General features: G+C 51.4%; 1 protein-coding gene across 1 annotated transcript in view; it reads right to left on the bottom strand.

The window, feature by feature from the left end:
• The window catches only part of RBFOX1 (RNA binding fox-1 homolog 1), a 1,988,870-nt gene extending 1,967,652 nt beyond the window's left edge, over window positions 1–21,218 (bottom strand). The window contains exon 1 of the mRNA XM_070566823.1: window positions 20,876–21,218. Coding sequence (XP_070422924.1) covers window positions 20,876–21,085 — 210 coding nt within the window. The 5' untranslated portion in view covers window positions 21,086–21,218. The remainder of the gene's footprint in view (window positions 1–20,875) is intronic.
• Window positions 21,219–27,539: the final 6,321 nt, after the last annotated feature.

Below are 27,539 nucleotides of genomic sequence, written 5' to 3' on the forward strand. Positions count from 1 at the left end.
CACCATCACTGCAGCTGCTCCCAATCTGTTAACCTTTCGGGGCCATCTGCTATAAGAAGATCCTCATATGGTCACTCCACTGACCAGAGGCTCAGCCACAGGGACCCTCGTATAGGTCTCCAGTACATACGGAAACTCCAAAAAGCCTTCTCTTAATCTCAGCTTCCCCTAAGATCAAGCCACTCCCGCTTTCTCACCTCTAAACACTAAAGCCAGCTCCTCCCCATCACTCCAAACCTTGGCGATGACCCACGTAAATCCTCCTCCACGGGCCCCAGACACCAAAGCTCTTCACCCTCCCTCTTCAGGGAGACGATGCAGGGGTGCCTGAGATCTTCAGAAGCCCAATGGTGGTCTCTCTTTCAGAGGGGCTGAGAGTGGGAACTACATTCTCTTGTTCAAATGGCTCTGTGTTTATTTTGTTCAACACTGTATCCCCAGTGCCTGGCGCATAGTAGGTGCTATTAAGGCCAGCACATAGTAGGTGCTGCTGGTGTCTGTTGAACTGAACTCCTGAAGTTGAAGCTGCCAGGCAGCAGGATGGAAAACCAACCAACAACAAGAAAAAAATAATTCAAGTAATCATGGCTTTGAGCTCTGAACACACAGGGCACCAGCCCAAGTTCGGGCAATTTTAATATAACAGCCATTTTGCCTGAAAACAAGCTGGCATCAGCTCGGGAAGCCTTCCTCTGCCTCTTGAAGGGAGCCGGTTTCTCTTTCTTTAACTGCACAGTGTTCCTCCCCTGTTTACAAAGGAGTAGCATCCACCCCACCGTCGCCAGCCAAGGATTGCAACCAGGGGCCAAGAGTTTGCTGGTTAAGTAGTATATTTTATAGGGAAAAACAAAGTGGCATCCACATCAATCTGTAACTACCACCACTTTCCATTTGGATCCCATCTGTGGAATCTTTTGCGTGTCAAGCATTGACCTGGGCTCAGCTATATACTTTGGGGATTAGTTGCAGAGAAGAGCGAAGGTGCTCTGCAAAACAAAGGGACAAAAACTCAGAGTTCCCAGAGCCATCCAGGAGGGAGGAGGTAGTAGGAAACCGAATGGATGAAGCAACATGAGAGAAGTCACTGAGTTGGCCAAGAACAAGCAGAGAGTGATGTGACCCTCTCCAAGGTCCCAAATCTCAACAAGTCAACAAAACCATTAGTGCTTGGAGTGCATGGCTTATGCTTGTAGAAATCAAAGCAGGGACCAAGTTTCTGGCAGAAAAGTAGAGGACAGAGGCGGCAGACGTGGACTCGAGTGCCCAGGAGACCAGGGTGGTCCTGAGACGTCGAGCCCCCACCTCAGTCTCAGCAGAAATCTCAGGCAGGGCTTCAGACATCCATGGACCATGGAATTTGTGGGCTTGAGAGCATTGGCTCCCAAGAAGTGGCCCCCAGTGCATCTCCCAGCTCCACCACTTCCTACTGGGGCTTTGAAGAAGTTCCTTAAATTCCTCTAAAACTCCAGTTCCTCATCTCTGTAGCAGAGGTCATATTATCCACCCCATAAGAAAGTTACCTTGAGAGTAAGGGATGATGAGAGTAAAGGTATTCAGCACAGTACCAAGAACTTGGTGAGCTCTCCCAAACATGGGCCATCATCACCATGACCTCTAGACTTCAGAGGACAGAGGGTGCCCTATGGACACAAAGGGCCCCAAACCAGGAGGAGCAGCAGAACCCCTTGCGGACACTCAAGCCCTACCCACGACCTACTGAGTCAGAGTCACTGGAGGTAGGCTCAGGAATCTGTATTTTTAAAGTCCATCAGATAATCAACAGAATTGCAACTTGGGCTCTTTGTTTTAACATCTCAACGGTTTTTAATATACTCACAGATATGTGCAACCATTACCACAGTCAATTTTAAAACATTTCATCACCTCAAATAGAAACCCTATACCCTTTAGTTATCACCTCCATCCTCCTACCAGCCCTAGGCAACCACCAATCTATTTTCTATCTCTGTAGATGTCCCTTTATGGACTTTTATATAAATTAAATCATATAGTACATGACTTCTTGTGTCTAGCTTCTTTTACTTAGCATCATGTTTTCAAGGTTCATCCATGTTACAGCAGGTAACAGAACTTCACTCCTTTTTATAGCCACTCTGTGGATATACCACATTTTGTCTATCTATTCATCTGGAGATGGGTATTTAGGTTATTTCCACCTTTTGGCTATTATGAATGATGCTACTTTAAACATTCATATATAAGTTTTTACGTGGACCAATGTCTTCTTTTCTGAATAGACAATTCCCCAAGGAAGATAGACAAATGGCCAATAAGCACCCGAAAAGATGCTCGACATCATTAGCCATTGGAGAAATGCAAATCAAAACCACAATGAGATACCACTTCACACCCACTAGCATGGCCAGAATCAAAAAGACAGACAATAGCAAGCATTGGTGAGGATGTGGAGACCTGGAACCTTCATACACTGCTGGGTCAAACGGGGGCAGCCATTTTGCAAAACAGTGTGGCAGTTCTTCAAACAATTAAATACAGAGCTGTCATATGACCCAGGAATTCCACTCATAGCTGTAGACCAGCCTGGGCTCTTCTAATCTGTGGAAAATGAACTCTTGGTGCTTGGCAAGAACAAAGAGAAGGAAAGAGAGAGAGAAATGGGAGGTGCAAACACCACCTTCACAGCAGGAGTTCAGCTGCTATTTGCCTTTTCCAGTGAAAGCATCTCATCTTGATGAAGGATTCTGGGGTTGAAGACACAATTATGCATAAAATGTGGTCCCTCAATGACTTCATCTGCTGCTCACCAAAGGAAACACCGTCTGTTCCAACCCAGGAGGAAGACATGCTGGGTTGGACCTGGTGGTGAGTCTGACTTCTCTACTTTGTGAAAGATGGAGGGAATTTTCAGGGGTAATCTTGACTCTACTGAATTTTTTGCTTCACCCGCTAACTTTAGAACCTCCTGCATAAGGCCTGACTGTCCTGTACTTTTTATTGGTTCTAAGTAAATTTCCAATCTAACAGATTCTAGAGATGATTTGTTGAGAAACAAATCTCTCTCTAAAGAAAAAAAATGCTAAGAATATAGCCACAGTTACACTACAGAGTTAACACAAATCGCATTTGTATATATGAAGCACAATGCATTTTCTTATGTAATGAAAAAAAAGATGTCCTTTATTCTCATATAGGCTGCAGGATGGGGTCTATCAAGGTGCTTGCCCAGCAAGACCTCGGATTCTTATCTGATTTGTGTGAGGGTGGAGTCACCTTGGATGGATTTCACATCTCAATCATCTTTTTATCCTCCTCTCCTGGCAAGTTCTAGGCACACAGTGATTCCACACGTTTGTTGAATGAACAAGAGGCAGATGGCAACTGGGAATTCCAGAAGTGCAGTCAGAATCCCAGAAACTGTAGATATCCCCAAGAAACTGTGGCCAAATTCCTCAGTTTCACCACGATTTCTCCATCTCAGCTCAAACCCCATGTGTGGCCCCTGTTGCAGAACTCATGTTTATATGGGCACAGTTGTGTGCTGGGAGCATGAGTCGTGTACAAGATTTTAGCAAATCCATTCAGAAAGCTCAAAACTTTGGTATTCTACTTGTGTCACTGCTCCTTCCCTCGGGAGAAGGCTCATCCTTCTGTGTAACCAGCAAACCCTGTTACGTGTGCACATGCAAGTGCGCACACACCCCTCCCCAGGGCCGACAGCCTGAAAGGCTCACCTTGGTGGCCCCTCATGTTGGTTGGAGAGCAGCTCAAATTAAGGCGATCAGCCTTCCTGCCAATCATTTGATTCTGCAAATCGTTCCTCTCATGACTGATTTTGTAAATACTCTGTTGAAGTATAACATACATATAGAAGTGTGCACATAGAAGAGGCAACTCATTAAATTTTTTACAAACCGAACATACTCGTATAACCAACACCCAGATCCAGAAGCAGAGAATTACGCCCCCCTCTCAGATGCACCCACCCCACTTTCACTCACTGCTCAGCCCTGATCGCCAACGGCCTCCACTCCCTTCCTTTGATTTGGTGCTTTGTGCTGGGCATTGTTCTCAACTGGGGGCGATTTCGCCCCCCGGGAACATTTGGCAATGTCTGGACACACGTGTGGTTGTCACACCTTGGGGGAGGGATGCTACCGGCAGCTGCTGGGTGCAACCCAGGGATGCTGCCAGACATCCCACAATGCCCAGGGCAGCCCCACCAAAGGGACATGTTCAACCCAAAACATCAATAGTGTCTCGGCTGAGAAACCCTGACGTAAAGAGAATCATACCGCATCGACTCTTGTGCTCACGATCAGCTTTAACTCTTTGATTGCGATCCTTTAATAGGAAGCGAAACTGTCATCTGGAGGCAGGTAGAATCGAAAACAAAGGAAATCCAGAGCCGCCCACAAACCTGGTGCTTTCAGAGCTGGGATTTGATTTCAATTCTTTCTGTCTCGTTTTTGAGTGATTTTTCTTAAAACGGCATCCGCCGGGCTCAGGGCCCTGAGATTCCCGCAAAGCTGAGGTTCACATGGGAATGTCGCACACGCCCACACAGGTACACGCTGTCACTAACGTGCAGACATCCACCCACAGACACACACACACCCGGAGACACACGCACAGCACCAACAACAGAGAGCAGACTTCACCACAGCAGCACGGCCCCCTGAAGACCGGACACGCCCTCCACCCGGGGTTGGGGGAGGCATCTGGGTGTTGAACTCAGACTCCGACGGTCCAGCTGTTGCTAAGCCCAGCTCTCAGTCTTCCCCCTCTAGGAAGGAGAGATGGATTTGTTTTCTTTACTCAAGAATACAGATTTAAAAAAAAACAAACACTTCTGCCTCTCGAAGCAGGCTGCACTTCCTGAGCTGCCCATATTGATCAGCATTTTATTGTCAATTTTCTTTTAGTTGAACTGGGAAAAATATATATATAATCTAATTATGTCCTTAGTGACAATTGGGAATCCGTCCCACTAAATCTAACTGGGTGTGTTGGCGTGATAGAGGCGTTTGATTCGGGGGACAAGGAAGCAGCAGCATCGTGATTAGGACAGAAGCATTTAATGTGGTGAGGACAGTACACCTCTAAAGGGTTGAGATACCAGAGCAGCACGAAGCTCCCTCTGAAGCAGGAGGGGATCCTACCACCAGAACGGAGTCAAACAAAAAACGCCATAATCAGTCAAGCTAGATTAGGTTTTGCCGCAATAACAAACAACCCCTAAGTCTCGGGGAATTAAAACAACGGGAATTGTGTTTCTCCCTATGCTACATGTGCATTGCATCTCAAGGAGCAGGGGGCTCTGGGGGCTCTGTTTCCACACTGAACTTACTCTGGGGCTCGAGCTGGTGGACGTTCCATCCTTTGTCAGGGCAGCAGAGGGAAGACAGTGCTGGAAGACCGTGCACCAGGAATTAAACGCTCCAGCCTAGACGCCACACACCGCACTTCTGCCCCCAGCCCACCGGCCAGTACTAGTCACATCCCCTCCGCCATGGAAACGGAGGAGGCAGGTGTAACCCTCCCATTGCCAAGAAGGAGAGGAGAATCCGACATGAGCAAGTATTAGAGATTTCTGACCCCATAGCATTTCATAAAAGAAAAAAATCTGAAAATACAAAATAAAATTTAATAGAATAGACATCATTTCAGAATAAAGAACAATCCCCCAGAAATGACAACCAGCAATCTTTCACCAAAGGGCATATTTCTGTGACATTTTCTCAGTTTTCTTCATTTCATCCTTGACCCATAAATATTTTATACAGAACTGTCATGGTACAAGGAACACCATTTGGGGACCACTGCTCTGAGCCCAGTGATGGGCACAGAGTCCTCCTTAGGAATGATCTGGCAGGACCAGGATGCTCGCATTCTCACATCAATGAGCAGATGTCCACGGGGAGCATCTCACATCCCAGCCTCAAGCAGTGGGGCTTGATAGCTCCATTCTGATGACTTCTCTTTGATCATCATCACTGTAAAGCCGTCTGGTCTCAAGATCTAAAATTCCCACTCCAGCTCCCTTCTCCTACCTTCTGCGTCTCCTGGCCCCTCATATCCTTCCTAAACCTGCTCTTCACAACCTCATGACCCCTTCTTATTTTGCCTTCCTCACCAGCCTGGACCCCACAGTCATCTCCAGTTCCTCCAGTTTCTTTTTCTTCAGTTAAATTCATGTAACATTAAGTTTGGCACTTTTTGTTTTCAAAAATCCCATTTTGTCTGCTCAGAATTACCTGTCCACCTCTCCAGCATCCTTCTATCTGTATACAGGCTTAGTCCGGGATGATGTTCACTTAATATTAAGGAGGTTTATTTCTTGGGGTGGTGAGATTTGAGGTGATTTTTCTTTCTTTCTTGTACTTTTCTGTATTCCTTGAATTTCTTTTGAAGCACACATTTCATTAAAAATAATCAAGGTATTGTGTTTTTCAATCCACTTTGTATCATACTTATTCACATACTCATCTAATCTCCCCACTTGATTACAAACTTCTTGAGTCATCAGTTCATTTTGTGGCCCCAGCCCCAGAGATTCTGATTCAGAAGGGTGGGACCTTGGAATCTGCATGTCTAGAAAGCACCTCAGATGCTTCTCTTACAGGGATTCTAAGGGCAGCATTTTGAGAAGCCCTGGTGCTAAAGAAAGGACCCTCAAGGAAGTTGGCTCTACAATTTATTTTTCTGCCTTGCACAGAGAGCAACTGAGGTATCACCCAATCAGTACCAATCATGGTACTGATTACGTGTATATGAGGAATCAATCAAACCGTTTGATTGATTTGATCAAGGTCAAGGACCTAAAAGGAGGCCCTCTCTGGGATACCAACTCCCCATCTCACACGTGGTAACCAATGGTGACGCCTGTTCCACCAGCTTCAGTATCCCATGGTTTTCGTTCAGCGGATGAAGCCCCTCCATGCCAATTACTCACATACACGTGGGCACTCCAGTAGTGCCCACTCTGCAGGAGAAACCACGATGGCCTCCACGGAGGTGTTAGATGCAAGTGGAAACTTGTGTTCAATTAGCCGAGGATGACACTGAAGCATTTCCCAGGAAGGTGCTGGGCAGCTCTGTGCATCCATAACCTCGCTGCATCTCAGGGCAAAGCCTCTGCTTAAGCTGCACTGGCTTCCATTATAGTAAATCACGTTGACGCAGAGCAAATACAGACGAAGGACAAACAGATTCTTTTAACAAAGATTCACGTCCCGTACATACACACACACACACACACACACGCCTCCCTGGAGCCTGACCCCACTGAGCAAGCAATGTCATTCCACTGAGCACCTATGGAAACCTGGTTCGCTGATGCAAACTCAAGCCAGAGATGACCCTGACATCCAGGATCTGACAGCCCAGGAGGAAGAAATGGACCCGAACACAAGCGACGACAATATGAGATGGAGAAGAGCCAAACTTGACGTTTAAGCAAAGTAGCACCAAGGACTGGCTCCCAAACCGGGTCCCCGAGCCAGAGCCAGGCTGGCTCCATGAGGCTCACCTGGGAGTTTCAGCAAACATTGGTCCCAGCTGAGCCTTTAAGCATCAGAATTTCAGGAAGTGAGCCCCAGGAATTGGCATATTTAATAAACGCCCTCCCAAAGTGATTCTGATGCTCCTAAGGATTGGGGAAATACAGAACAATGGAAAACACCAATGGATGCACTAAAACAAACCCATAAATGGTGACTACGGTGCCAGACACTGTGATGACATCCCGCGTGCATGACCCCTGACCCTGAGAATAACCCTACAAGGAAAGCGTTTGTGAAAATGACCGTGGGCTTTGTTGGTATCAGAACCAGGCGCCTGGGAGACTGGAATCCTGCCCCGCCGGTCATCCCTCCTCCCATGGAGCCAGGTGGGAGTCCTCCCACGTGTTTTAGCACAATGTATCCTATTTTCCCAGGTCACAGGAGCCCAGAGATGTTGAAAACCTGCCCAAGTTCTCACAGCTTTTAACCACCAAAATCTGGGATTCAACCCCAAATCTGACTCCCAAAATGTTTCCAGTTGCTTCAGCCCTGGAGCTGTCCTGGTTGTAGAGACGACTGAATGCACCCAACATTCACTTCTGTTTTTGGATATTGTCTAAGATCCCTCTGCGAATATTAGATGAGGGCTGTTTCTTACAGAGCAACCCTATAGAAAGAACCTGAAGTGGTTCCCCTATTTGAGACCCTACAGATAGGGAGTCAGGAGTCCTGGGTCCTGGTCCCCTCTCTGCACCTTCCTTAGTTCTCCCCGTGCGTATAAGAGCAACAACAATCTTTTTGACAAATTCCCTCCCCCGGTGGAATACGGAGGAAGGGTTAACTCTGTTCGTTTTTTGAAAAGACAGTTTCAGGGTCAACAATGATTTTACAGGATAGAAAATATCACAGTCACAGAATATTTTGCATTCAAATAGAACATTTTCACGTTCAAAGGGCCCTCGCTTGCCATCAAATCTTACCTCCTGACAGTGCTGGGAGAGCAGCAGGCTTGGCATTCCTAACCCCCTCCCCAGACAGGAGACTGAGGCAGAGGACTGGCAGATACCCACTGGAAGTGTGATGACGGTGAAGCAATGGTCATTGCCATGCTCCTCCCCCACCAAGCCACTCCCAGATCTGGTAGGCTTCCAGGGGAGGGGACAGGAGTGCTGGGTCACTCAACTCTTCCAGGGGGGACCAGAACGCAACCCTGCAAGGTCCTGGTCACTCGGCTACACGCTGTTTGGAATCTTCAGGTGAGATGCCAACTGCTACCCACCCCGCAAGCCTCTGCCAAGACAGCGATTCCTCAGGGAACATTTCTCTGAGCCGCCAAGATTGGGTGAGGCCCCCCCCCCCATAACCGTCTGGCCTTCCCCTCATGCAGAACTCATCAGCCTGTATGTCACTCTTTGTCCAAATGTGTGTCTTCCCTATGCTCACCATGTTATCTGCAGCACCTACAAAGAGTAAGAATAAATGGGAAAATCTAACGTCTGTTGAGCGTGGACAATGTGCTTTTTATGTGGCATCTTACTTAATCCTCTTTATATCTGCAATAGTAGGAGCTCTTAACAGCCAATTGTTAGATAAGAACATAGAGGCCCAGAGAGATTGGATAACTTGCCCAAGGAACTAGCTAGGAGGTGGTGAAACTCAGTTTGAGCCCAGGAAACCAGATTTCAGAGCCTGTGCTCTCAACCATTAGAGGGGGTGCCTTCCAAGAATCTACCAGGTGGTTAATGAGTCTTTGCTGAATAAATGAATGGAGATACAAAGCAGATGGATGATCAGATGGATGGTGGATGGATGGATGTGTGGATGAGTGGAGGCATGGATGGGTGGATGGATGGATGGATGGATGGATGGATGGATGGGTGGATGGGTGGATGGATGGGTGGATGGGTGGGTGGGTGGGTGGATGGATGGGTGGATGGGTGGGTGGGTGGGTGGATGGATGGGTGGATAGGTGGATGGAGGTGTGTATGGGCAGATGGACAGACGGACAAATGGATGGATGGACGGGTGGATGGATAGGTGGATGGGTGGATGGATGGATGGGTGGATAGATGGATCGTGGATGGATGGATGGATGGGTGGATGGGTGGATGGGTGGGTGGGTGGGTGGATGGATGGGTGGATAGATGGATCGTGGATGGATGGATGGATGGATAGATGGATCATGGATGGATGGATGGATGGGTGGATGGATGGATGGATGGATGGGTGGATGGGTGGGTGAGTGGATGGATGGATGGGAAGAGGGAGGGACTTGAGCAGCATTATTTGTCATTTATTCAGGGTCCTCTAAAAAAACCAAAAGAGTTCTCTTCACCTGTGAATGGGCGGGCAAAGAGGCTTGCCCATGAAATATCCACCATTTTGGGTAGCCTCCATCACTGCTCTCTGAACACCCCCTTCATTGACGAGGAAAGTCAAAACTTGCATTGACAATTAATGCAAATTACAGCTATAACTGAAGGTTGTTGAGCCTATGACAGCTGGGCAATCAATAATCAGTAACTAGGCTGTGTCACCCTGCTGTCGTACCGGGCAAGTTCCACCAAGGAGTTCTTTAATCCTCCCATCAAATAAAGCAGCCTCATCAAGTCCCCATCAACCAGGAAGAGAAAGAGGACTTTATCAAATACTCGCAGTTCACCCCGGCAGGCTCAGCCCCTTCCTCCACCGGGGCCTGACCCTCAGCCCTGAGACTCCCCCAGCCCTCCAGGGCAGGCCTTCTTCCAGCATTTGGATTGACCCCAGTGACTACCCACCCATGAGGTATCTGCATCTTTCTTCACACATCCTCTTTTTCAAGGCTTTCCTTCAATCTGGACCTTACCAAAGGCTGGAACAGCTGTTGACAAAATCCAGCTCAACCTGGGTAAGGGATGGGGTAGAGATGGGATCAAGTTCTAAGCAAACTTGAAGAGGGAAAAGAAACTGAACAGCTAGCAAGAGAGGCAGTGTGGACCTTGCATGACTGAAGCTAGAGAAGATCAGGGGGCCATGGCAGACCACAAGCTAAATAAGAAATAGAGTCTCTTTTTTCTCTTAATTGTAAAGATCCATCCTCCCACACTGATGACTGTGCTTAAAATACTACTAAGGGCTTTGCTAAGGGCCATTCAGAAAGATGGGACATTCTACGCAATACAGTAAGAAGTCCACAGGCAGGAAAGTCCCTGACACCGTCTTCTGGACGACTCCCGGGAGTCTGGGTGCACGTGTCCTATGTGCTCTCTCTCATTTCTACTGTTGGAAAGCTACCATAGTTAAGCGGTTAACAGTGTGCACCCAGGGACCAACCAGGTGGGTTCAAATCCAGCCCCACCTCTGAGTGACTGTACAACAACAGACAAATTATGTCATTTTCCTGATTCTCAGTTTCCCCATCTGTAAAACGAGTACACTTCATTCATTAATCAAATTCTATCTGAGCATGTGCTAAACACCAGAGGCCAGTGGGAATCAAGAACAAGCACAGCCTCCGCCCTCACGGCCAGCATAGTGAGAAGGGGGCAGATATTCATCACAGAATCACACCCAGAGAAATAGGTAGCTATAGCTGGGCTAAGACCTACAGCAGAGAGACACTTGGTGCTATGAGAACAGATAGCAAGAGGTTGCTGTGCCTGCATCAGTGCGGCCAGGCTTCCCTGAGGCAGTGGTGACTCAGCTGGCAGATGAGACATTTACCAGGTGAAGAGAGGAGGGAAAGAGCTTTCCAGGAAGTATGTGCAAAGGCCCTGTGGTAGAAGAGAGCATAGCAAGTTCAGGGGCTTGAAAGAGACTAGAGAGAACAAGTGAACATGCAGCCAATCACAGTACCCCCTCAAGAGGAGATGCAGGGAAACTGAGACCCTGTCTGTATCGAGTTCAGTACTTTTTCTAGCACAAGACAGGGTGCCTTGGTGGTATTTCCCAGGAAGGGCTGCCATGGACTCAGAGGCAAAGTCCAATGTCCTCCTTACAGCCCCGCAGCCAGCTGAACACAAATGCACCCTTGGGCTTGTGATACCTGGGCAGGGCCTGGGTTGAATTAAATCCCAAACAAACATCAAGAACCACAGGGAAGCTGAGACAGGGGAAGGAGCAGCTTGGTTCCAAAGCTGTGGCTGGTTGGCCGGGTCTCCCGGAAGGGGAGGCAGTGAGGACGAGGGCTCCTGCTTCACCTGCAGGCCGCTTGCAGAGGGAGCTGGGGAAAGCTTTGCAGCCATCAGTGCTGTTTGTGTCTGTCTGGCTGAGGGGCTGGGCTCCAAAGGAGGCTGGGGTGTGGGGGTGGGGCAGCTCTCGCCCTGCGTCTGGAGAGAGACGGGAGGGAAACCAGCCCCCACGGAGGTGGCAGGGGCAGGCAGGTGCTGGGGAGCATCGCGCAGGCCTGGGGGCTGCAGCTTCCAACCCCATGGCCTCCGGACCACGAAAGTAGCCAGGAGGGTCTTCGCGATCCATCCCCATCCTGGCACCTACGGCCAGTCCCTCCTGTGGAGAGACGCCGACAACCCCAGACAGGACTGCCATTTGTAGCCAGTGAAAACACTGGACGCCAGTTAAACTTGACTTTCAGATAAACAACGAAGCATTTTTAGCGTCCATAGCTCCCAACCACGGCATGGGGATATACTTAAACTAAAAGAAATTGGTTAATCTTAGAGTTAAGTTTAATTGGAACTCGTGCATTTGATCTGGCAACCCTAGATCCACACCAACACAACCTAGGACCTGGAAACTCAGCGAGAGGGTCACACATGCACAAGAAGACGCACACGCACATGCACACGCACACATACAAACCCACCCGCCTTGCAGAGTCCAAAGCAAGGGCCAAAATGAGGGTCAGAACAAGCAGAGTCCCCACCACCTTGGGGCCACTGAGTTTCCAGGCCAGGCTGGGACGGGAGGTGACTGAAGGAGCAGGACACTGGCCAGCACCTGCCCAGGCCCCGCTCCTGCTCTCTGGCCTGGAAGACGGGGCAGAGCCGCCTGAGCCTTGGCAGGTACGGGCAGGGGACAGGGCCTCCAAGGCTGCAGGTTCCTCTTGGAGCCCACTGGCTGCGGACCCACTGGGAGCCCTGTTTCCTTTCGTCTGCTCCAGTCACAGACCCTGTCGCTCAGTCACTCCCTGAGCATTTATCGAGCAGCTCTTCAGGGTCTGGCGCTGAAGACACAGCCGCTGGGAAAGCCGCAGTCCAGCAGCCGAAAACTCAGCAACGGCCTGCCCAGCACTCGCGGGATGTGCACAAAAGCCGAGCCCCGTGGCAGGGCTGGTTACTTCACTGCCTCCTCCCAGCGGCCCAAGGAGGCAGCTGTTCTTATTCTAGCAGCCCCATTTCACCTTAGAGGAAACTGAGGCCCCACAGCTGGAGCGGGCTGCTCAAGGACACACAGGTAGCAGGTGGCAAGTCCTAAAGGAGGCAAACGCCAACCCCAGAACTTGCAGTAACAACACCAAGAAGGCCCGGGGAAAGCGGACTTTCCCTCCAGGGTGAGGCTGCCTGCCGGAGCTGGGAATCCTGAGTTCTTGCTGGGGGTGGCTGGGCCCCAGGGGCGCCAGCTGTGGAGTCATGCAGAAAAGTGCAGGCATGCAGGCGATATTTCTCAAACCTTGACTGAGGAGTTATTTCTGCAGAAAAGGAAAAATTGCCACTAGTTGTGACAAGATGCAGATTATAGTTCCAGGGCAATAGGGGCGGGGGATTTGCAGCTGTACCAGCAGATGTAGGCAAAAGTGGGGCGGCCAGTGCCATTCTCACCAGTGTCCTTTAGGCTTCACAGGGTAAGCCCTGTAGAGGGTGGTACCAGGTACAGCCTTGGGGCATTGTGGGGGGTGGGGGAGGGGGCGGGAGATATTTAACCAGGATGCAAATTCAGCACAGACCACCCCTGACCTCCATATCCTACTCTTAGGAATGTCTTACAGAAACACAGGCACAGAGCACCAAGCGATGTGTGCCAGGATAGTTGTCACAAGACCCTTTGCAACCGGGAAGAAGCAGAAACCATTCAAAGACCTATCAATGTAGGGCTGGCCAAATAACGAGCAGCGCATCCATTCGGCTGAATAACGGCCTTGAGATAAAGGTGGAGCCCGGGTTCCAGGTGAGATGATGTCAAAGAGACATCGTTGAGTGAAAAGGAAGCTTTTCCAAATAATAAGCATAGCATTATCCCATTTTTACTTTAAAAAGAAGATTAAAGTTAAGCTATTTCTGTGCAAATATATGCGTTTGCATACACACAGAGAAAGATGGGGAAGGACACACCTCGGCCTGTCCCGGTCACCTCTGAGAAGCAAGATTGAAGAGACACCAATAAAGAAGCTGTTTTGCTTTTTGTTTTATATATAGTGTTGCTGTTGAAAGTCTTTATAATAAGCAAATGATCATTTGTATTTCTAAGAAGAGGAACAAAAGCCAAGAAATTATCCTCAGACCATGAAGACTCTCTCATCCAGCCCGGTTCCCAGAGGCCAGGACTTACAACTCCATCAGGACCACACAGAACACAGAATCCGAAAGAAAAATGAAGAGGGCAGTGGAGTTCCCCTCCTGGACGCCACACGCCTTCCAACGTAAGCCAGCAGCTTTCCGAGGCATAAGTCTTCCTTATCCAGAGACACGAGACACAAGCCCCAGAGCAGAGCCTTGAGCCCTGCCCAGGTTTCTCCAGGACGGGCAAGGCGGGTCCCCCACAGTCAGGCAGAAGGACTGGACAGGAGGGGGCACAGAGCCAAGGAAACTCACCAGGCAGCCCCTCCGTTCCCTAGAGACCACCAGAACCCAGAGCTGCACAGAGCCCCCGTGAGCCTGTTTCTATGACACCCTGGAACACGGCGAGAGGAGCCAGGGAAAAGGAAAACAAGCAGGATTCATAAAGCCCAGCCACACCTGGGGCACGCTGAAGGCATCGGCTCTGCTCGTTCTTCGGCAGCGCGAGCTTGCTCCTTTGTGCCTGCTCCTCGCGTCAGCCCTCCTCTCTTCCTCTTTGGCTCTACCATCCTTTGGGAGCCTCCCCACAGCATCTCCCAGGCCCCCCTCCCCTTCTGGGGCTGCACTCAGCCCCTCAGCCCACCCAGAACCCCCGCTCCCCAGCTGGTGAGGTCCAGAGGGGTCAGCTGCAGCCCAGACTCTTTGGAGAAGCAAAGGCAGGAGGCTGTGAGCCGCGAGTAACCTGACAACTTCCCGCTGGGGCTGAAAAGAGGGGGAAGGCCAGCTCCTCCGAGGGCAGCCCCAGGAATACAGGGCTCTGGGCGGCCTCGCAGGATCGGTGCCGATGGTCAGAAGTCCTGTCACCACCACGTGCAGTCGCCTGCAAGGAGGGCTGTGCAGGCAGCTGTGCGTTGCTCAGAGAACAAAAAAAGGAAATTAAATGCACCATCTGCTTATTAGAAAGAGCTCTAGAGGCAGACACTTACATGTGCACACCCAGACATTAGAAAACTTCGGGGGGAATGTTCATTTCCATAATCCGAGCTCCTGTGCTGGCAAAACCCATCTTTCTTTTCTTTCTCTTTTTATGATTTGGAGGCCCTGTACCTGAGTCAGAGCAGCGAGAAGGTTGACCTGACCGGATTTTGGCAACTGTGCAAAGTGGGGCCCCAAACACTTGCTGAGGACCCGTCTTAGGGGGATCATTAGGAAGGGGACAACAAATCACCATTCTCTCCTTCCTTTCTCTCCCCCATCCAAAAACTGGGCGGTGCTGGCCCGGGACCCGGCCACAGGGATGAGGAAAGACAACTCAGAATCCTAGTCTTGCTCCAGACACCAATGACCCACAAAATCGAGCGTAAGGGACTTCTCGCCCTCCCCTCTGGAGTCCCACAAGCTGTGCGCTTGCTGAAACCCCGCCCCCGAGCTGCGTGCATTTCAAGGGCAGCTGTACTCACGCCCCCATGGGACACCACGGGGGACGCAAAGCCCCTCCACCTGAGACTCTCATGGGGAATATTTTCAGCTTTGCAGGCCATACTGTCTTTGTCCCAACGACTCAGCTCTCACTGTGTAGCCAGAAAGCAGCCACAGACAATACGTACATGAGTGGGTGTGGCTGTGTGCCCGTAAAACTTCATTTACAAACCCAGGCGGGGGGCTGGCCGTGGACTAGAGTCTGTCTTCTACGCTGGAGTAGGGTGTCCAGGAGGACAGAGACTGACCTGTGGTGTAGACCAGCACCTGGCACATAGGAGCTGCTCAAATACCAGGAGAAGGTATGAGAAAGGCAAATGGCCCTCAGCACACAGAGGCCAGGGTCTCCCAATGGCACCACCTTGAGGAACAGAGCCAGGGCAGGGCTCTCCACCAAGGCTGGGTCCTGTTCCAGGGTAATGTGGAAAAGTGACCGTCAAGTGTTGTGGCGAGCACAGAGGCACACAAACTAGAGTTTTGCAAGAGAGTCAAGACCATGAGCATCCTGCGTTTCATTGCCCACACCCTGGATGGGAGCTGGAGTGCCCAGACTTATAGTGAATCTTTGTACCCACCCCCCAAATAGGCCTCCATTAAAATTCCAGCAACAGCCAATGAGCATGATACATTAAATCCAATGGGTTCTCTTCAACACAGCTGACCCTCATCCTTCTCCCTGTCCTATCGGTGGAGCCCCCTGTCCTCTGCCTGCAGCTCCCCTGACCCCGCCTGTGGATTCTTCTCCTCTCATCATTATGATTTCCCTAGGCTTCTACCAAAGCCCCCTCTCTTGCACTCCCCTCTCTCCCCATTCAACCCCAGGTCTTCCCATGGCCTCAACTACCATCTACACTGATGACCCTCAGGTCAGACTCTCCAGCCCCAGACCCCTCTATCCTGTTGGCCATTGCCACGTGGGTTTCAGAGCAACCTAGCCAGCATCCAAGATCAAATTCGTGGTCTTCCCTGCCATTCTGGAAGTCAACGTGATCCTGCCTCTTTCTCATTCCCCATACCTAATAGATCCTTAAGGCCTTTCGAGTGGATCTCAGAAGTTTTCCTCAGTTCAAGCACACAATGGCGCCAGCACCGCCAACACCATCCTCCAAGCCACCAGCACCCCGGCAGAGTCCCCTGCCCCAGCCCCTACATTGGTCTCCCTCCTGCTCCGTGAGCTCCAAGTCAAGCTCCAGAGGACACAAAGAGGCGATTACTGTTTCACTGAAATTAAAAGAATTAGGAGGACGTTGGTCTGCAGTCCGGGTCTTTCCAGCTGAGAAGCCCAAATCAAGCTCTGGAGTTAAATATTTCTGAAATGACTAAAGCCAAGGGCAGCACAGCTCACACTCCAAAACCACCGCAGGCATAGAGGCGCTGGCCTCCCGGGGGAGTGGGAACGGTCCAGCACGTGCCCTGGGCCTCTCTGTTCTCCCTGAAGGGATGCCCTCCACGCCTCTTTCCTCCCCGGAAGATCCTCCACCAACCTGCGCCCCACCTTTGGCCTTTGGAGGATGAAGGGACCTCCTACCGTTTCCTCCTTACGCACTGCATTCCTCAGAAGCTCGCCTCACAAATTACAGGAGAGCCCAGGCAGACACGCCGCGTTCCGGTGGGCGGCCATGTCTTCATGTCAGCTTGAGAGATCGTTGCCAGGGAAATATCTCTATCTCGGCAGAGAGCGCTTCCACCCAGCGGAGTCCAGCCGTGCTCAAACAGGAATCCAGACACCCCGATGTTGGTCCAAATGCCCTGTCTCGGCAAGTGTGGGAGTGAACCTCAAGCGCCACCTGCCCTGCCTCCCCACACCCCTGCCTCCTGGAATCCCGGACTTGGAGAACCAAGGGAGAAATTGAGGGGAAACCAGTGAGTTTCAAGCAGAAAGCCAAGATGCTCCCCGAGTCCAGTCTGATGGATGAGATCTCACCTTGGACACCGGGATGGAGGGCGGAGTCTGATTCACCCAGGTAATTGAAAACGGCACTGACCATTTAGTTTGTGCTTTTTTTCTGTCTAAATGCTACGCCAAGCATTTTCCATTTATTATCTTGTAATTTTATGGAACTCCCACAGAACCCTCCCTGGAGATTGTATTTCATTATCTCCATTTTATAGATGAGGAAACTGAGGCCCATGGAGGTTGTGTAAATTTTCCCAAGGCCACATAGCTCATAAGTGGTACGGCAACAACCCAAACCCAACAGCCACACTCTGAAACATTTTTGCAAGTGTAAACCAGTGGTTCTCTGCCCAGGCGATTTCACCTGCCTCCTCACCCAGTCCCAGGCAATTGGCAAGGTTGGGGTTAACACACTTGGGGTGGGAAGGCAGTGCTACCAGCATCTGGTAGCTAGAGGCCAAGGATGCTGAGAAGCATCCGACAGTGCACAGGACAGCCCCTACAACAGAGAATGATCTGGCCCCAAATGTTGACAGTGCCCAAGCTACAGCCAGGTGCAGACCATCAGCAACGAGAAGGGAAAGACCTGCAGTGTGGATTCACCCTACAGGGAGCCCCATGCTGACAATAGCCTTCCTGCTCTTGTCTCAACACCGGGACTCTTGAGTGGAGAGTCTCCCTCAGGGGATTTCAAGGATTCTGACGAGTTGTCCCCCTTGCATGCTCCGTTCTGCTCGGAACAGCCCAGAAATCTATGCCAAGCTGCCTGATCTTGGGAAAAGCAGAACAAACGGCTGATGTTGATAACCAGTTACCTAGGAGAGATGTTTTTCTTCCTCCAGGAAGAGCGGTGGGTCAGACTCACCCTGGGGTCACTGTAAGGGAACCAAGAGAGGCTCTGGGAGGACCCGTTCTTCGATCCCTTCTGAGCATCCCTGGTCCTGGAGGGGGCAAAAGTAGTCTGTGAAAGTTCTCATCCCTGGGGGGGGGGGGGGCAGCCTCCACCAGGCACACCCCTTCCTCTGCCACACCTCCAGCAGGACTGGGCACTGAGTTTACCTCCTAAAAGCATCCTCCAGCAACCACCAGAGGAAGTGACCCCCTCCTTAAAGCCAAGATGGGAGCCTGGGAGCCACTCTGAGGGAAAGGCAGGCACACATAAACCTCAGCCATCCTGAGCACCGGACCCAGTGATGAGAAAGGCTATTTTATCCCGAAAAACGTCTGGAGAGGACATGAATGGAGAGGTGTCACCCATGCAGCTTCTGCAGAGGAAAGCCCAAAATGATCTGCATCTAAAAATAATCTGCTATTAAAGAACAAGGATGTTTTTGACATTTCAGCCAAGCTAATGGTCTACACAGACAAAATCTCTTGAAAAAAGCATTCTGTTATTCTTGATCCGTTTGGATGTGGTCCCTCAAAGACGTAGCTGCTGCTCCTGGCACCAGCCTAAAAGTGCTTCCTGGCTTTTTAAAGGGAATATTCCTATAAAAACTAAAAAAGGGGAGAAATCTGTGTGACGGGCATTCTGGGCAGCCCAGGCGGTGGCCAAACTTTAAACTTGAAAACCAAGACACCCTCTCTGTGAGGTGCCACCGCCCCCCAGCAGATCCAGGTGCCCCAGGAGAGGATTGTATTCAGCCTCAGGAATCAAGGATGCTTTCTGTCCAGTGACGACATAATCCTTCAAACCATTTCTTTTGTGAACCAATGGAATTTCTACCTTTGAAAAATTTCATCATCTACACATAATTCCTTCGGCCCCCAGAAAGCATTTAACATGGAGATTCCGGCCTGAGACCCTAATCTCTTGTGATGCACCCCCAGAACCAAACCACAGCAAGCAAGCTGCATGGAGCGAATTTCGACCCTAAATCCCATTTACTGAGCACATACTACAGGCCATGCACAGTGCAGAGTGTTTTCCATGGATAAACTTTACTCAATCTCAGTAATAATAACCCCGCGAAATGGGGCCTGCTAATGTATTCATCTTGCCAAGGAGAACATTAAGTCTCAGAGAGGTTAAGTAACGTGCCCCGGGTCACCCAGCTCAGGAGGGCCGGAGCCAGGATTCAAACACAAGCAGTCTGGCTCCAAACTCACCTTCCTACGCCACTGCAGTTGGCCACTTCACTCCTTCTAGGGTCTTGGTCTTTGGCAAAGATCCATGTAAAAGAGGGAGGTGACAGGAAGAGGGAGGGGCTTCTAACAGGAAAAGTTTCCCAGCATGGCACTGCCCCGAGAGTGTGTTCCAGACCAGACCCTTTCCCCTCACCACACAGCAACACTACTGCCTTCTCATCCTTGTCAGGATGTGTCCCAGTAACTCTTCTTTAGGTGGTAGCCTTCTCCTGGGATCTCAGAGGGAAATTCACCAGCTCTGGGTGTCCAGGTGGCCCCGGGTCTGAACACAATGACGCCCATGGCAAGGCGAGGGCTCTGAAGCAGCACCGGGGAGCAGCCCCACGCCCGGCCAGCTGGGCTTCAATGCAGCCCAGCAAACAGGAGGGAGGGGGGCCGTGCTGCCTACGTGGATGTGACAGAAAGAAGGGGGACTCTCCCTCATGGGGCTCACTGGCCACTAATCAAATTCTTAAGACAGGCTCAGCCAAGCAAACGGTCAAGAGTGAAAACATTTGGAAGAAACAAAAAGGTCAACCCCATTATTCATTTAAAAACTCTCAAGGTGGCAGCCCTCGCCATGGGGACAGCTGTCCAGCCAGCCTCATCTGTCCGCCAGACACTCGTGCTCCCCAAAGGGAAGGTCAGCCAGGTCACAGCTGGAAGATTTGGGAGAAGAAGCAGAAAGCAGGGGCCAGGAGGTCAACCTGGCCACACAGCCCCATCTCACGCACACCTGGTGACTCATGTACCCACACACATATGCCGCAAATCACCCAAACACACGGCCTCACCCGGCAGGGACCGGAGCCGGGCGGCGCCCCAGGGGGTGCACAGAACTTTGCCTCACTGTCCCTCTCTGAAGGGATGGGGAGAGGAGAGTGACTTTGGGGGTGGAAGCCACCTGCCGTCTCTCTCAACTCTCACTGCCCAGCAACAAGGGGATCAATGACAGGAAGATGTGGGGCAGCGAGGGGCTTGGTGAGCTGCTGCCAGCCCCCATGCTGTCAGGGCAGACTTGGCAGACCCTGTGCCCGGGCACATGCCACCCCAGCCCCTTACCTGGGGAGAGGCACACACAACCAGCAAAGTCCCAGAGAGACACGTAAAAACCGCACTGCCCCCAGGGGGAGGGCTGCTCAGAGCAACCCCACCTCCTCTCCCTTCCGGGGTCCCCCAGGACACAGAGCTCCCCGTCCCTCTTTCGGGCAGCCACAGAGCCCACGGGTCTCCCAGCCAGCGGGTGTCGCGGGAGAATCAGCAAGTCGATGCTACATAAACAAGAAGGGGGTTGCCAGCAACAACCGAGCATCTAGTTTCTCGGGAGGTTCCCACAAGCCGTCACACCGCGCCGGCCCGCAGGAGTTGCTGCCCAATTATCAACTTGGACCCGACAGCCGGCGGGGAGCATCTTTGCCCACCCCCAGCCCCCGTGCCTCGCGCCCCAGCTCACTTACACCTCTGCCTTCGCCACCTGTCTGGGTGCCGGTCTCTTCCCTGCCCAGACGTGGCGCGTCTTCTGCCTCCTCCTTCGCTGCGCTTCCTCCTTCCAGCCCCAGCCTCAACCTCTTCTCCTCCGGAGGGGCGTCCTCCTCCTCCCGCCTCTGCCGGCCATCCCTGCCTCTGAGCTTGCCCGTGTCTTCGGAGCTGCCGGAAGGGCTGGCCATGGCTCGAGGGGCTCTGCCTGCACGCGGGGGAGAGGAAGGACCCAGCAGCCTCCGGAACCCAGCGGCCTGTCGGTGGGAGATCCGGCTTCTGAGCGCGGGCTTGGTGGGTTCGCGCGGCTCGGCGCGGAGCTGGTCCTCCGTGGACCACTCCTGTCTCTCTGCCGCCCCCTGCTGGCTGCTCGCGCGCACCGCGGGCACGCGTGAAAGGCCTGCGCGGGTCTCACCTGCCCCGGGCAGCGCCCGCGCTGGCAAATCCCTGCCCCCGGGGTTGTACCCCGATGGTCTCCCCGCCCCAGGGAGGGAGGAGAGAAGGGACAGATGGACGTCCGCTTCTCCAACGCCCTGCAAAGACGCATGCACCCCCTGGCCTTTGGTATTATTCTGCATCTTGAATGATTTGGAAGTGGCCGGCAAACTGAGGCTGCTCAAAACGCATCGAGAATTTGGCCTGGAGGATGACACGCTGAATGCAAAGGCATCGTCTTTCAAAGCTGTGCTTCCCTATTAAGAACGTTGATGGAGCATCGCTACGAGCCTGGGACGGCGATGCAGGAGCGGGTTGTACCAGTGACCATAACAGGCATTGTGTCCGCCATGTGGAGCTCAGGGCCTGGTGCGGGAAGGCACTGACTGATTGACGTGGTCAGCGAGGCAAAGGCTGCGGGAGAGTGGTGGGTGCGTGCGAACCAAAGAGAAGAGCCTCAGCAGGTCTAGGGCCGGGAAAGGAGCAGAGGAGGTGACCCCCGAATGGAAACTGCAAGATGAGTAGTTCTCACCCAAGTGAAGGGCATTCAGGCAGAGGAAATAGCACATGCAACAGCCCAGAGGCTGGGAGGGAGGCAGGAAGAAGCCTGCGGGGTGAGAGGAGAGCAGTGTGGTGGGTGCGGGGACCAGGCATGCAGGGCTGGACCAGCTGGAGGACCACTGCAGGCGCTCAGCACAGCAGCAGTGCAGCTGGGCAAATATTTTGGGGTGATGGGTTGACCACTCTGAATGTGCCCCTGATATGCCCTTAGCATCACTGTGGGGCTCCCTCCTTGTCTGTGTGGCAAGTTGAACCAGGAGGTATTTTTTGGACATTTAAGCGTTTTTTCCAGTGCCCAGGGCAGGCTGAGCCAGCACCAGGCTCCTACGTTCCCCAGCCAAGCGTTCAGACCATGTTACCATTGCTTGTTTAGTTGTTTCCCGTCTTCCCCCACTGCCTCTGCCTTGTTCGTGATTTTATCCTTAAAAGCCCTCACAGTGGGCGGCATATAGTAGGTGCCCAAGCAACATTTGCTGGGTGAGTAAACGGATCTGCTCCCGCCCAGGGTTCTCTGCATCCCACATCTTCCCCTTCTTGCTCCAGCCCCTTGCTCTCTCCTGCCTCTCTTCCCCCTCCCCACACCGATAATTCTAGTCACCACAGAGGGGCTTTGAGACTCTCTTCTGTTACTGTCCACATATTAATTCGTCTAAACCTCACACAACCCTGTTATTACCCCTGCTGTATAGAGGAGGAGGAGATCGAGGCATAAAGAAGGTAAGCGACACGCCCAAGGCACGCTCTAGTGGGAACTGCTGCCACTGAGTCGGGAGACCTAAATGCGATGGGGGTCACTGGATCCCAGGGTGGCAGGGGCCACGTGGCGTCACTCAACCGCCAAGGGCAACATGGGAGTGGTTCCCACAATGGACAGCAGAGTCAAGGCAGCCATCGGAAGAGTCCCGTGCACAGACTCACGGCATTGGCTGGTTGGTCATGGTGTTCCCACAAGTGAAATAGATGGGACGCCTGCAAAATTCTTACTCGATCTGTGTAAGCAGAAGAGTTCTAGGGCAAGTGAACAAAGTCTAACTTGAATCATGAAAACAGAGTCATGACTCCTCACTCAATGCGAAGACTTGAGCCAGTTCACACACCCAGAGCCCCTTGAATGGAAAGGAGCTCGAGTCCCCTTGAGGAACGATCCTGGTACACTGCCAAAAACGTATACTGTTAATCTTTCTCCCAGCCTTTCCTGAAGGGACCAACAGACTTTTACCAGAGGGAATGTATCGCGGAAAAGGAAATAATCAGAGCTTTCTAGGATCACTGGACACAGCTCGATATTGAACTAATTCTAGGAGACTGAAAGGTCTCCGGGGTCCACCAGCCAGAGCTGGGCCCATAGAGCTCAGGTGGTCAGTGGAGTTTTATCTCAACTACCTCTCCCAGGGGGTCCAGCGAGACTGCAAAGCTGTCCTGTGGTTATTACATGGGGCCAGAGCTGAGATTCCAACCCAGGGTATCCAGCCTGGAGGCTGTGCTCTTAACCACAGAGCAGTCTGACATCTCCAGTAAGCAAGTATAATTCAGGGTTCCGGCCCCCACTCTCCCAGCCTGGCCCAAGGTCATAGTGTCAACTCAATTTTTTCTGCAGCATTTGAAATGAATGAGGAAAATTAAGGACAGTCAAAATGTCATAAGACCTGACGTCAAAAGAAAGGATATGAGTTTACCAAGCCAGTGGGACCAGATTCCCCAGGGACCACTCCTCAACTTCCTGCTGGCTTGACTAGATCTGATAGTCAAGGTGGAGGAAACCCTTGGACTCTCACCTGGGCAAAAGTCTGTAAATTCCTTGGGAGGCCACCTCAGGTATAGAATAAATAAGTAATAACACAACAAGCTTAAGTGAGTGATGGAAACTGTGAAAGAGTTTGTAGACCATTTGAAGGAAGATACACACCCTCAGCGTTGGCAGGGTCCTGGGACGCCCTCCTAACCCACACACCCACAGAGAAGATGCGTCCAACCCCAAAGAAAGCCTGGGTCCCCCCAAAAGCAGAATCGAACACAAGGATTCAAATGCATTCAAACTGTATTGTGGACAGGATCCCACCCTGTGATAGATGGGGACATGGGATGGAGAAGGGGAGGAAGCTTATAAAGGTTTGTTGTCAACCAAGTCACCACTGTGGATGCCTAGAGCTAACCCGACTGGGAGAAAGTGTAGACAGTGCACCTCAAAGTCATCCCAACTTGGGGTGCGGGAGCTGCAGTGTTCACCCACCAAGTCTCACCATCTTGACTGAGAGCCACTCCCTTGAGGGCCTGAGTTCTTGAGTACTTCTGGCAAAGTGGGCGTCGGTGGCCACAGAGAGCCAAAGGCACATCAGCATGCACAGAAGTGGTGAGGACAAGGGACATGGGCAAGGACCCCATCATCTGCCACGAGCCTCACCCCGCTGTGGCCAGGCCGACCCCAGCAAGGAAAGGGGAAGCAGGATGGCATCAGGAGGATTTTGGGGTGCAGATGGGGAATCTCCTTTGGCTGGTCTCGAAGATGTCTGGGTTCTCACCCTTCCACACTGGGGCTTCGAGGGCAGGTGAGCTCAGCCGGGCTCTGGGGACAGAGCTCAAGAGGGGTTCTGGCTGTGCTCTGAGCTGCATAACCTCAGGCAGGGAAAGTGACCTTTGGGAGCTTCAGTTTCCTCCTCTGTAAAATGGGCATAACACTACTTGGTGCGATTATTGCAACAAGTGAGCAAAATTATGTATCTAAAGCTCTTAGCCTGACACATAATAAGGACTCAGAAAGAAAGTGTATCTGTCTTTAAATATCATTAACTTGTGATTTTTTTTTTTTATAGGGAAGGCAAGTCTGGCCCTGAAGCTGGAGGGTCCTGAGGCTTCCAGGTGCAATGACGGGGAGAAGGAGGGAGCCTGAATAAGGCTGAGATTGACAGCCGAAGTCCAGGAAGTCAGAAGCAAGGGCCGGGCCACAGCTGCATGCTCTGGCTGGAGCCAGGTCGGCCACAGGAAGCTCTGAGTCTGACATCTTAAGCTGGCCATGAATTAGGGCATGAGGAACACAAACCCCATTGCTTCCCTGCTGAAAATCCTCTTGCAAACTTCTACTATTTGGGACATTAGGGGAGGAATCCAGCGGTTAGGACCACCCTCTTCCCACGAATGCCCACCTGAGGTAGTTGGCGGAGGGCCGGGCTCCATCAAGATGAGACAAGCACCCTCCTCAACCTCTACCCAATCAAGCCATCCAGGCTCTGGCCCCCATGGGGCAGACCCCTAGTCCCAAGGCATTGCCACTTCCTCTCCAATGGGAAATCTCGACAGTGGGTACTGACCCCTCCAAACCCATAACCTCTTCAGGCAACTGCCCCACAAGCCATGTGGTGCCACCACATGGTGCCACCTGTTGCCAAAACCTAGTGCCACCTCCACACCACCTACAGCATGTCCACTGGCTGTCAGCCATGACTCCCAAGGTCAGCCATAACCTCCAGTGTCAGCCATGACCCCATGTCAGCTATGACCCCCAGTATCAGCCATAACCCCCAATGTTAGCCATGACCCCCAATGTTAGTCATGACCCCCAATGTCAGCCATGACTCCCAATGTCAGCCATGGCTCCCAATGTCAGCAATGACCCCATGTCAACCATGACCCCCAATGTCAGCCGTGACCCCATGTCAGCCATGATCCCCAATATCAGTCATGACTCCCAATGTTAGCCATGACCTCAATGTCAGCCATGACTCCCATATCAGCCATGACCCCCAGTATCAGCCATAACCCTCAATGTCAGCCATGACCCCCAATGTCAGCCATAACTCCCAATGTCAGCTATAACCCCCATGTCAGCCATGACCCCCATGTCAGCTATGACCCCCAGTATCAGCCATAATCCCCAATGTTAGCCATGACCCCCAATGTTAGTCATGACCCCCAATGTCAACCATGACTCCCAATGTCAGCCATGGCTCCCAATGTCAGCAATGACCCCATGTCAACCATGACCCCCAATGTCAGCCGTGACCCCATGTCAGCCATGATCCCCAATATCAGTCATGACTCCCAATGTTAGCCATGACCTCAATGTCAGCCATGACTCCCATGTCAGCCATGACCCCCATGTCAGCCATGACCCCCAATGTCAGCCATGATCCCCAATGTCAGCCATGACTCCTATGTCAACCATGACTCCCAATGTGCTAAACTGAAAAGTCAGGATTTGTGCTGCTCTGCACCATTAGTGAGAATCGCATAAATCCTATCTTACTTCCCATCAGTAGTCACTGGGGACAGTATGGCTTTCTCCTCCCAAACCATACCCCTAGGATGACCACGTTTCTTTGCTTAAAGTCTCTCAGCTTCTACTTCATGTGGAACGTGTGTGTATCTGTGTGTTCAGCACCTGTAAATTACACGGAGACCCATGGTTCCTACCAGGGCCTTCAATGAGCTTTCCATCAGCCCAACTCTGAATGAATAATCCTAGTGGTAGTTTATTCTTAATTCTAAATTTTCCTGTTATATTATCAAGATGCAAATGACATTCCAACAAGTCACCAGATTCCAGGGTGAAAAATGTCACTTTTTGCCCACCTTACCTTTAACTCTGGAATATGAATGGAATCTTGTGTCTTTCTTCTTCTCCTCCCAAGGATCATTGCAATCCAGTTCTTCACCTACTTAGACAATTCGTGCATAGGGTTCTGGGGGTCTAGCCAGAAACGGCCCCCACCACCCCAAATTTTCCCTCCTCAGCCCTGAACCAAACTGGTTAGCAGACGTCTGCCAGAACAATGGCACAAACATCAGACATCAGCGTTTACCTAAACCCTTCCTGCCACCCTTCCTGGAAGCATCTTGGGCACAAAGATATTTGTCTTGATTATCCAAGTCTCCTCTCCTCTTGCTCTTACTCAATGGGTACATGCTGTGTCCCATCGTTTTCTGCCATGGGGTGCTGATTGCTGCAAGAGCCTTTTAATACACACACAACACTTATAACAAAGACGAATCCTTGCCTTCTCCCTGGCATGACTGTACCATAAATTGCAGAGTTTACAGAGAGAGCATTAAAGGCAGCGCCCACGCAGGCTGTGTGCATGAAAGACAGCACTGGGAGAGGAGGAAGGCAGGACCCTCCATCCCCAACACCATTATCTTGAGCCATGAGATGGCCCCAGAGGGGGCCATGGGGCAGCAGTGGGAGTGCGCACAGTGGTTCCAGAGCTTGAGAGGTCCTGAGCTCAGAAGCTTCTGGACAGACCCACAGGCAAGCCCTCTGGGGCCATCAGACCCTTGACATCTTGCCGTCATCAGAGCTTGACGCTTAAGGACTCATTTTTGTGGGTTATGTTTTTTTCCAGAAAACTCTAATTCGTTGTGTGAAGTGGAGATTAAAATGAGTTTTTGTGGGCAATGGGCTAAAAACCCATAATAGCTCGTGAACTGTTGAACCCACTGAAATTATATGTGCATATTCTGCTTTGCTCAGAGGAAGATATGACTCTGCACTCACATTTCCAAAGGGTCCCGTGACCCCCAAAAAGGCAAAAATCACCAAACTGTGCATCTATTCCAGTATTTAGTATACCTTGATGTCGAATATGACCAAGGAAAGGAGAAAAGGGGAAGCATCGTTGTTTGGATGCCTCCTCTGCGTGAGGCACTTTATGTGAA

This window comes from Equus przewalskii, chromosome 12, assembly GCF_037783145.1.
Source record: "Equus przewalskii isolate Varuska chromosome 12, EquPr2, whole genome shotgun sequence".
NCBI lineage: Eukaryota > Metazoa > Chordata > Mammalia > Perissodactyla > Equidae > Equus > Equus przewalskii.